This window comes from Natrix helvetica (genome assembly GCF_964273705.1).
Source record: "Natrix helvetica genome assembly, chromosome: 2".
NCBI classification, from domain to species: domain Eukaryota; kingdom Metazoa; phylum Chordata; class Lepidosauria; order Squamata; family Natricidae; genus Natrix; species Natrix helvetica.
This window is the reverse complement of record NC_138552.1, coordinates 239,052,469-239,063,034: the sequence shown is the minus strand read 5'-3', so window position 1 is coordinate 239,063,034 and position 10,566 is coordinate 239,052,469. Positions and strand designations below refer to the sequence as shown.

The following is a 10,566-nucleotide window of genomic DNA, read 5'->3' as shown; positions in this document are numbered from 1 at the left end:
TGCCCCGAAGGCAGACTGGTAAAACTATTCCCTTTGAACTCCTCTATCAAGAATCTGTGTGGGTAGATGTGGTGTGGGTTCTGTGATTTGTAATTCTGTGGTTTCTGTTAGACAATAACTTGTATATTTCAATTCAGTCCTTTTTTGTATTTGTTTTTTGTATTTCATTTGTTATATTTACAACTTGTTTTTATTCACAATTTTGAAACATCTTAACAGAAATAAAGTTACGGTAATAAAGCAACTGATAATATGCAGCATCTTCCATGAAAACAAAATAGCTTTTATGTCGTATGTATGTATTTATGAAACACCCAAAAGACCAGAAACAATGGCAAACAATAACAGAGAAGTCCAGTGTCCTATTTAAATTAAACACTAGGGTAAATAAGATTATTTCATTGTATTTGCAATATTTTATTTACAATATTTTATTTTATCATACAAACATCTGTATGATTCCTTGATTCACAAGACTGGTACTTTAAGCATTATTCGTTTTTAGCACAAATTCTATAGTGCTGCCATTGAAAGATCTGACTTTCTCCCATAACAAATGACTTCTTATAAAATGCTGTGTAACTTGAAATTACAAAAAAAGACTTTGTCTTGCTTGATTAATTCTGACTTATCTGTGTTAATATTAAATCTCATCATTCACAAAATACATGGAATTAAATTGATAAAGATTGTGATAAACAAATAATTCCTAGTTAATTATGAGTGTTCCTACCCTTACCAGCAATTCAAATGGCTACATGCACTATACATGTGTATATATGAGGCAGAGAGCCAGTTTGGTTTAATTGTTAAGGCACTAGACAAAATCCAGGAGACTATGAGTTCTAATCCTGCCTTAGTCATGAAAGCCAGCTGGGTGACTTGGGCTAATCACTGTCTCTTAGCCCAATTCATTTCATAGGGCTGTTGTTATCGAAGGAAAAGGAGGAGGGAGAAATATTAGATATATTTGCCTCTTTGAGTTGTTTATACAAATAATAAAGGTGGGATATAAATAAAATAAACAAATAATGTACTAATATACAATGGATAATTGCAAGTATATTCCAAAATCTTCGTTGATTGTTCCTTGCATAAAGGATATGTTTCAACCCCGTTTCAGATAATCCTGTAATATTACTGAGCTTCACGTTCAGATTAAAATTATATAAGCCTTATTCTTAAAACTGGAAAAATTATTTGCTCCTTTCTGGGGAGAAAAAGTCTTTTCTCTGATGAAAATGTTCTTTAATCTGATTACGACTCTGTAGTCAAGATGTTGCTTGAAATGATACTGGCTGCTGTTTTGGGGACCATTATCTACTTGTTCCTAACTAAGAAAAAAAAGGAAGATCTACCTATAGGAGATGGATGGTGGGCTGCAGGACAGAAGCCTGACTTTGAAGACACAATGATACATCCTTTTAAGGTGGTCACCTCAGAGGAGGAGATCAAGGTAAGATACTCTTTCATATTGAAGTACAGTAGAACATGGGGGCTAGTTGTACTGATCTGTTCATGCTTTCTGAGAGATAATGCAATAGCACGTCTACTCAAATACTAGTTAGAATTGCAGGCAAAATATTAAAGTACTTGTAAAGTACTTCAGATGAACCTCACTATTACCTCTTGAGTTTAATTTGTATAACTGATATAAGAAGCATAGAAAGTTGCTTTCTTCACAGAGAAAGAAATGAGACTACGCAAGACCCTGTTTAATAGCAATAGTGTTTAGAACAGTGGTTCTCAACTTTCCCAATGCCGCAACCCTTTAATACAGTTCCTCATGTTGTGGTGACCCCCAACCATAAAATTGGTGTCTTGGTTCCTAAGACTATCGAAAATATGTGTTTTCCGATAGCCTTAGGCAACCCCTCTGAAAGGGTTGTTCGACCCCCAAAGGGGTCCCGACCCACAGGTTGAGAACCACTGGTTTAGACTTACCCATGTTTCCATGAAAATAAGACCCTGTTTTATATATTTTTTTGCCACCAAAAAAAGGCACCAGGTCTTATTTTCAAGGGGTGGGGACGTCATCCACTGACTCACCTCACTTGCGTGCGCCCCTCCCCCTCCCCCCGCCTCTTTTTCACTACCAGAGGCCTTCAGGAACTTCTTCATCCGGCAAGGCCAGCAAGGCTTTCCTGAAGGCCTCTGCAGCTGATAACAGAGCTCCAGATCCATCCAGAGCTCTCTTATTAGCTACAGAGACCTTCAGAAAAGGCTCGCCAGCTGCAGCAAAAGAAAAGAAGAGAAAAAAATAAAAGCGTACCAACATTAATCAAGCAATAAGGTGAGAACGGGCAATGTCCTTATTGAATGTACTAATAATAAATGTTTAGATTTGTTGGTTGGGGTGATATTAAAGATGCCTCAGTTGCAGTAATGGTTTTCTCTTACCTTCGCTACTGGTTCGGAACTGGGAGCGTGTGCGCTTGCTTCGCTCGTGTGTGGCGCTTCTGCACATGCGCAGAGTGTCTGTGATGATGTCTGGGTGAGTGGGTGGAGCCTCCCGCCGCTGCTGCTACTGGTTTACCTGAACCAGGGCGAACCAGCAGAATAACACCTCTTACTCAGTTGAGCATATGATATGCAGATAATGGCATATTGTTGACAGAGACAGCAAATTTTAACAAAAGCTTTTTAGTAAGATTATATATAATCTATAACTTTCAATTGAAATATAAATAATAACTATTCATGATTATTTCCATGTGTAGAATAATGTTGTACCCCATCAAAATACATAGCAGTGGTCCTTTTTCAAGTTCTCAGGAAGGGAGTAAATATATAGCTTACAATACGTGATATATTTACTTAACTTCATTGCAGTCATTAAGAGCACATTACATGGTATCCCAGTTAGCTTTTTAAATTTTATCTTCTTTTTCCTGTACACACTTTGCTTGTGTTCTAGGATTTACATCAAAGACTTGACAAAGCAAGATTTGTAGAGCCATTAGAGGACAGTTGTTTTCATTATGGGTTTAATGCAATTTACCTTAAGAAAATTGTCTCTTATTGGAGAAATGAGTTCAACTGGGAGAAACAAGTGGAAATTCTCAATCAATTCCCACAATTCAAAACAAAGATTGAAGGTTTGCCACTAATAATTACTATAGTATGTTTGAGCTGAGTATTTTAAGCCATTTGTGTTCTTAGCAATTGTGCCTGAACTTTGCCATACCCTATTTGCCAGTCGGTGCATTCTGGTACTTCCTTTTAATTATGAGTGAACACACAACAGAGTCTTTGCCCAAACCTTTATTATATTTCCCTGATATAAGAGTCTTCTCCTCTTGTTCTCTGAATTGTCAACATTCCCCTCTTTGTTATCTTTCCCTTTTCTGTACCAAGGATATGGAGAGAACAAGATGTAGTAAACCTGGATAACCATGGATATCAGCACGTCCTTGAAAAAGGACATAATCAGCTGTAAATGTTGCAATGCTCATTAGCAAACTAAGTGTGGCCAACTGGCTATCTGAAACAATGGCCTGGATGTATGTGTGCTGAATGGGGCCAATCAGTTTGCCTCTTTGCAGATTGAGAACTCTTTCTCTGAGCTTCCTGGCAACTCACATCCCTTTTGGGATGGTGGAGGAACTAAACTGAACTTGGCTTAAGGCACGGAAGGGGGGGTGTATTTTGCCTAGTCACAGCCATGCTAATCAGGCAGTTTCGGTGTTGTTTCTCTTGCACAGAGGGATACTTTCAACCACATGGCTCTTTTCCTGCATATAAGTTCAGATAAAACATTTTCTTCAGAAAATCCCCAATAAACACACACAAGGAAGATATGTTCATTTTAATGTTTTTTACATACACTGAAGTGGATATCCTCAACTCCCCCTTTTTGCTGGAGTCGGTAAATTGAGATTACTTTTAAAAATAAAGCAAAAGAAGCTCAAACCACATTTTTGCTCTCCAGCAACCTTTGAGAGCGAGAGGCCATTGCTTCAGGCTGCAATCAATTTCATTTTGAGAATACAGATGCTAATTTGAAATCCACAGGGCACAACCCAGGACCCTATTGACTCTCAGAAAATTATATTATGTTGACCTATCTATTTAGTTATTTTCTGAAGATTCTGTGTCTATATTTTCTTCCTGTAGGAATCAATGTCCATTTTCTTCATATAAAACCTCCGCACTTGCCTAAAGGGCAGTCTGCTAAGCCTTTATTGATGATCCATGGTTGGCCTGGCTCAGTGTATGAACTGTACAAAATTATCCCTCTTTTGACTGACCCTACAAACCATGGCCTGAATGGTGACCATGTTTTTGAAATGATTTGCCCTTCCATCCCTGGCTTTGGCTTCTCGGAGGCTCCTCGCAAACAAGGTATCTGGTTTGGGACGGGGGAGTAAAAATAAAAGGCCCAAGGTATAGATTGTCTTCAACTTATGACCACAATTGAGCCCAACATTTCTGTTACTAAGTGAGACATTTGTTAAGTGAGTTTTGCCTCATTTTACGACCTTTCTTGCCATAGTTGTTAAGTGAATCACAGCACTTGTTAAATTAATAACCCAGTTGCTAAGTGAATCTGGATTCCCATTGACTTTGCTTGTCAGAAGGTCACAAGCAGTGATCACATGACCTCAGGACACGGCAATTGTCATGAGTCAGTTGCCAAGCATCTGAATTTTGATCATGTGCCCATGGGGCTGCTGTAATGGTTGTAAATGTGAAAAACAGTCACAAGTCACTTTTTTCAGTGATGTAACTTCAACCGGTCATTAAAAGAACTGTTGTAAATTGAGGATTACCTGTATTCTAGTCAGCCCTGTAGTGTCTGAGTGGGATTTGAACAACATGTCTCTTCTCCATATCCAAGATGCTGTGAAATGCACCACCCTTATTCAATACAAGCCACCAATCACATGTAACAGCCCCCCCCCTCCCGAATTCAATGAACATCCTGTGTCGTTATCTGCATGTTGTTAAAAGAAGAGGAGGGGTCTATTTTGGGCAAGTCTTTAGACAACTCTTCTAGAGTTTATTGAGACTTCTGGCAAGATTTAACATAGGGAATGATTTTCTAGTGAAATACTGTATTGGTAATTGTGATCTCATTGTTTTGGTAAAATATTTGCAGGGGAAAATGTTAACAGTCTTAAATATGAATAAAAGAACAATTGCAAGAACTGCTTATATCTGAATTTAGAAAAAAAAGTCTTACTTGGTTTTTTTCCTTTCCCTCCCCCCTAGGCTTTAATCCTATGTGTGCTGCCCGTGTCTTCTATAAGTTAATGCTCAAATTGGGCTTTAATAAATTCTACATTCAGGGAGGGGACTATGGGTCTCTGATATGCACAAATCTGGCACAGATTGCTCCGCGGTGAGATTTTTTCTTTGTAATGGTTAAATTCAAATCAGATTTATCGAAGCAGTGCTCAAAGATGAAGTGTCTTTATTCTGCTTTAGACTGTTGAGTAGCACTGTATCAATCTACAGTAGACAAATTCATTTTACAGAGCCCCCACTGGAAAAAACAATGCATTTTTAGTCATCAAGAGATTTCAACTTATTTTTCTTATTAAAAATGAATATGAAAAAAGAGTCTTACCAGAACAAATTTTGGATCATGAAATGTAAAGGCCATGTTTCTTGGATTATTACTACAGAAGTAGGACTGGATTGATTATTGGAATCTTTCACAAGTTACACTTTATATCTTACTGAATAAGTTTATGGAAAGTTTTCTCCTGTTTTCTCATTAACAGCTGCTGTTAAAATTAGTCTTAATATTATTCTTTATATTATTTCCATCTACGTAAATGGTATTTGATCTTTCAGTACTATACTCATGCTGCACTATAATGGTTATATTCAGAGGCCACATTCACAAGCAATCAATTTTCTTCCTCCCAAACGTAATTCGGAATAAAAAAAGCTAACACTCTCAATACATAGTACAGCTACTCCTCAACTGATGACCATAATGGAGCCTGGCTATTATAGTCAAGTCATGATGGTCATTAAGTGAAGCATCTACAGTGGGGCAAAAAAGTATTTAGTCAGCGACCAATTGTGCAAGTTCTCCCACTTAAAAAGATGAGAGAGGCCTGTAATTGGCATCATAGGTAGACCTCAACCATGAGAGACAAAATGTAAAAAAAAACCCAAACTATCACATTGGCTGATTTGGAAATAATTTATTTGTAAATTATGGTGGAAAATAAGTATTTGGTCAATATCAAAAGTTCATCTCAATATTTCGTTATATATCCTTTGTTGGCAATGACAGAGGTCAAACGTTTTCTGTAAGTCTTCACAAGGTTGGCACACACTGTTGCTGGTATGTTGGCCCATTCCTCCATGCAGATCTCCTCTAGAGCAGTGATGTTTTGGGGCTGTCGCTGGGCAACACGGACTTTCAACTCCCTCCAAAGGTTTTCTATGGGGTTGAGATCTGGAGACTGGCTAGGCCAATCCAGGACCTTGAAATGCTTCTTACGAAGCCACTCCTTCGTTGCCCGGGCAGTATGTTTGGAATCATTGTCATGTTGAAAGACCCAGCCACGTTTCATCTTCAATGCCCTTGCTGATGGAAGGAGGTTTGCACTCAAAATCTCATGATACATGGCCCCATTCATTCTGTCCTGTACACGGATCAGTCGTCCTGGTCCCTTTGCAGAGAAACAGCCCCAAAGCATGATGTTGCCACTCCCATGCTTCACAGTAGGTATGGTGTTCTTTGGATGCAACTCAGCATTCTCTCTCCTCCAAACACGACGAGTTGTGTTTCTACCAAACAGTTCTATTTTAGTTTCATCTGATCATATGACATTCTCCCAATCCTCTTCTGGATCATCCAAATGCTCTCTAGCAAACTTCAGATGGGCCTGGACATAGACTGGCTTAAGCAGGGGGACACGTCTGGCACTGCAGGATCTGAGTCCCTGGTGGCGTAGTGTGTTACTGATGGTAGCCTTTGTTACATTGGTCCCAGCTCTCTGCAGGTCATTCACTAGGTCCCCCCGTGTGATCCTGGGATTTTTGCTCACCGTTCTTGGGATCATTTTGACCCCACGGGGTGAGATCTTGCGTGGAGCCCCAGATCGAGGGAGATTATCAGTGGTCTTGTATGTCTTCCATTTTCTAATTATTGCTCCCACAGTTGATTTGTTCACACCAAGCTGCTTGCCTATTGCAGATTCAGTCTTCCCAGCCTGGTGCAGGTCTACAATTTTGTTTCTGGTGTCCTTTGACAGCTCTTTGGTCTTCACCATAGTGGAGTTTGGAGTGTGACTGTTTGAGGTTGTGGACAGGTGTCTTTTATACTGATAACAAGTTCAAACAGTTGCCATTGATACAGGTAATGAGTGCAGGACAGAGGAGCCTCCTAAAGAAGAAGGTACAGGTCTGTGAGAGCCAGAAATCTTGCTTGTTTGTAGGTGACCAAATACTTATTTTCCACCATAATTTACAAATAAATTCTTTCCAAATCAGCCAATGTGATTGTTTGGTCTTTTTTTTATATTTTGTCTCATATAGTTGAGGTCTACCTATGATGCCAATTACAGGCCTCTCTCATCTTTTTAAGTGGGAGAACTTGCACAATTAGTAGTTGACTAAATACTTTTTTGCCCCACTGTACATGATTACCTCACTTATGACCCCACCTTCCTTGCTCTTCCTAACGTGGTTTTTAAACAAGCAGGTCATTAAGCAGAGCACAGGGTGCTTCAGGGACTCTGGGGAAGTTCCTGGGAGGTCTAGTGCAGCTTCTGCCCCAGGCCTCCAAAGACCTCCCACACTCCCTAAGATAGCCTGTGCTCTGCTTTCCATCACTTGTTTGGGCCCAGCACCTTCCTCCTCACCCCACATCACCCATTGTGCACTTGCCTTTGGAAGACTTCTGGAAGTTAGGAAAGGAGAGTTTGCCACTCTGTTCCTCGGTCACATGGTGCAATCCCAGAAGTGGCTGCCATTTTCATGGCAGCTTCATTGAATTATGGGCACTCCAAAAATAGCAGCTGCTTCTGGGATCATGCCACATAGCCCAGGAATGGAGGGACTAACTCTGCCTCCTTAAAGTGAGCTTCAAGAAGCTCTTGAACTCTGCAAACCATTGTGGATTTTTCCAGAGTTCATGTTAGGGAAACAGAGTAGGCCTCTTCATTGCTGGGCTGCCATTTTCAAAACAATCACAATTCAATGATAAGTGACCGGTCATAAGTCAAGGATTATTTGTATGTTAAAAAACAACCAAAGAAATATTAGTTCCTTTATTGTCTTCTCTTCCTTTTTGACCATGAATGGATGTCTACTGGCATTGTATTTTTAATATCCCTTAAGCCAGGGGTGGGTTCCTGCAGTCACTACTGCCGGTTTGCTTGTGTGCACACTTCTCGCACATGCTTCATGTGCACTGCCTGTGCATGATGCGAACTGCACATGTATGCACAGTGCAATTAAAATTGTTCTACGCTTGCGCAGAACTGAAAAACAAGATGAACTAGTTTGGAGAACTAGTTTGGGGGTGTGTCAGGCCTGGGTCGCTGCCATCAAACTACTGGTTTGGCCGAACCAGTAGGAACCCCCCACTGCCTTAAGCTGACTTCTGAAAACATTAACTGTCAGTGATTGTATAAATACAAGAATACACAGAGGATAGAATTTGTCAGATTTTGCACTGGATGGATGTGGTCCATAATGAGAACAGAAACCAAAATATCCATGGGGCTTCTTACCTCATCCCCATCTTAACACTCTAGCATACAGCTGGCAGCTCAAGAGGTCCCTGCACAGTAAGAGAACCTCTTTTCTCTGGGGTATATTTTTGATTAAAGGAAGGAGTTGTCCATAGAGGCAGTGACCTATCAATGGATGTGGTCTGGGAAAAAGAATTACTGACAACAATAATGACCTGCCAAAAAACTAAACATCTGATTTCTTAAATTGAACTAGTCTTTCCAAGTTATCATTCAAGCTTTTGAATTGCAGGGACCATCTTCTTCAGCCAATGGACACGCTACATAGAGTTGCTAGATAGTGTAACTTATGCCATCTGGATGTACCACTTTAAAGCAGAATGGCTGAGAGTCACATGACTATGTCCCCAAAACTTCTGTTGAAGATTTATTTTACATCTGTAATATCCTGAAGAATCAAGTGTGTCATTTTTACTTTGAGTAATAAGACATAAATATACAAATTTGAACAAATCACAATGTTATTGTTAAAGTGCCTGACTTCTTTCTAAACAATTGTTTTAGCCACGTGAAAGGCATTCACTTAAATGTAGTATTCCTGACCGCTATCAGCTACAAGCAGCAACTCTCCATTCTACTGGGACAATATTTCCCAGGACTATTTGGCTTCCAGGCAGAAGATATTCAACAGATCTTTCCTTTCAAAAAAATGGTCTCTAAACTTATTCTAGAGACTGGCTATATGCACCTTCAAGCTACAAAGCCAGACACTGTAGGTAAGAGAAGCTTTTGCTTTGAGCATTGCGTGTGCTTGTTTTTGCAGACAAGTATTTATAGAATCAGGAAATGCACCTTTGGGTTTTTTTTTTAGTTACAGTTAGGTGTGGTAAGAAGCATCTAATGTAGCCAACCTTGGCTGAACCAAAATGCTAACGGGTCAAAGCTAGTTAGAAGGTAGGTGAAATCTCAGGTGTGTAGTTTAGACTGAGGCAAGTCTTCAAATGCATTGTTGGCTCTGAGTGTTTTGACCTTCTCTGTAGATGAATCTGTTCTAAGGACTTCACAAAAGGGGGTTGGGAACCTTCAGTAGTCACTGAGCTCTGTGGATACCTATTGGGGCTTCCAGTGGTTAGTAAGCCATGAGTTGTGTAACCTGTACTAGTATATATGAGTAAAAGTACTGCCATCTATCCAATTGAAGCATTCTTTGAAACAGATGAGAAACACAATGAGCTTCTTTTCCTTATGGTAGTAGTTCTGCCTTCAAGGGAAAGCTGGTGGGCCGACAAGGCAGGGACAAGTCTTGACTTAGCTTCATAGTTAATATGATACAAGTGGGTTGCAAGGAACATTCTTAAACTTCTTGTTTTCCCTTTATTAAAACATTGGATTAAATGGGGAACTGCTAGTGTTGGTAAACAGTGTGCAGTGTCTTAATTCTTTTGCAGTGTTTGATACATGCTGTTTCTCCCATAATGTTCCTTGTCATGAATCTGTTTATTAAATGTCATCTGGGGACAGTAATTTGTTATGTATCCATAAGCCCCCCAAGTAGATTAAACAAGAAACACAGCAAGATGATTTTACTTCTAATTCTGCTTAATTAGTAATGAAATCAGGTGATAAAAAGAGTCAGTGGGAGATGTGTACTTTCAAACTCATAAGATTCTGTTAATGTAAGACTAAATTAACAGAATCTTACAAGTCTGAAAGTAGAAATCTCACTGTCTCTTTTTACCACATAATAAGTTAGAGCAGATCCTTTCCAAGTTTCTTTTTCTGCCAGTTATGGGCTTCTCACTCTTTTAGCTAATAGTTCCCTAGGCAGCAATGAGCAATTCCCCCCCCACACACACTTCAAAAGAAAGCATTCCATTATAAAAGAGGCATCTGAAAGTTATCT

The 10,566-nt window shown here is 39.5% G+C and overlaps 1 protein-coding gene across 4 annotated transcripts in view; it reads left to right on the top strand.

The window, feature by feature from the left end:
* Positions 1–1,276: 1,276 nt before the first annotated feature.
* Positions 1,277–10,566, top strand: part of EPHX1 (epoxide hydrolase 1) — a gene marked incomplete at its 5' end in the record, with an annotated part of 82,357 nt that continues 73,067 nt past the window's right edge. For all 4 annotated transcript variants that reach the window (XR_014174628.1, XR_014174629.1, XM_081944128.1 and 1 more), the window contains 5 exons: positions 1,277–1,456; positions 2,918–3,098; positions 4,117–4,344; positions 5,215–5,344; positions 9,228–9,439. Coding sequence is in view for 2 of the 4 variants with exons in the window: in XM_081944128.1 (XP_081800254.1) it covers positions 1,277–1,456; positions 2,918–3,098; positions 4,117–4,344; positions 5,215–5,344; positions 9,228–9,439 (931 nt within the window). The remainder of the gene's footprint in view (positions 1,457–2,917; positions 3,099–4,116; positions 4,345–5,214; positions 5,345–9,227; positions 9,440–10,566) is intronic.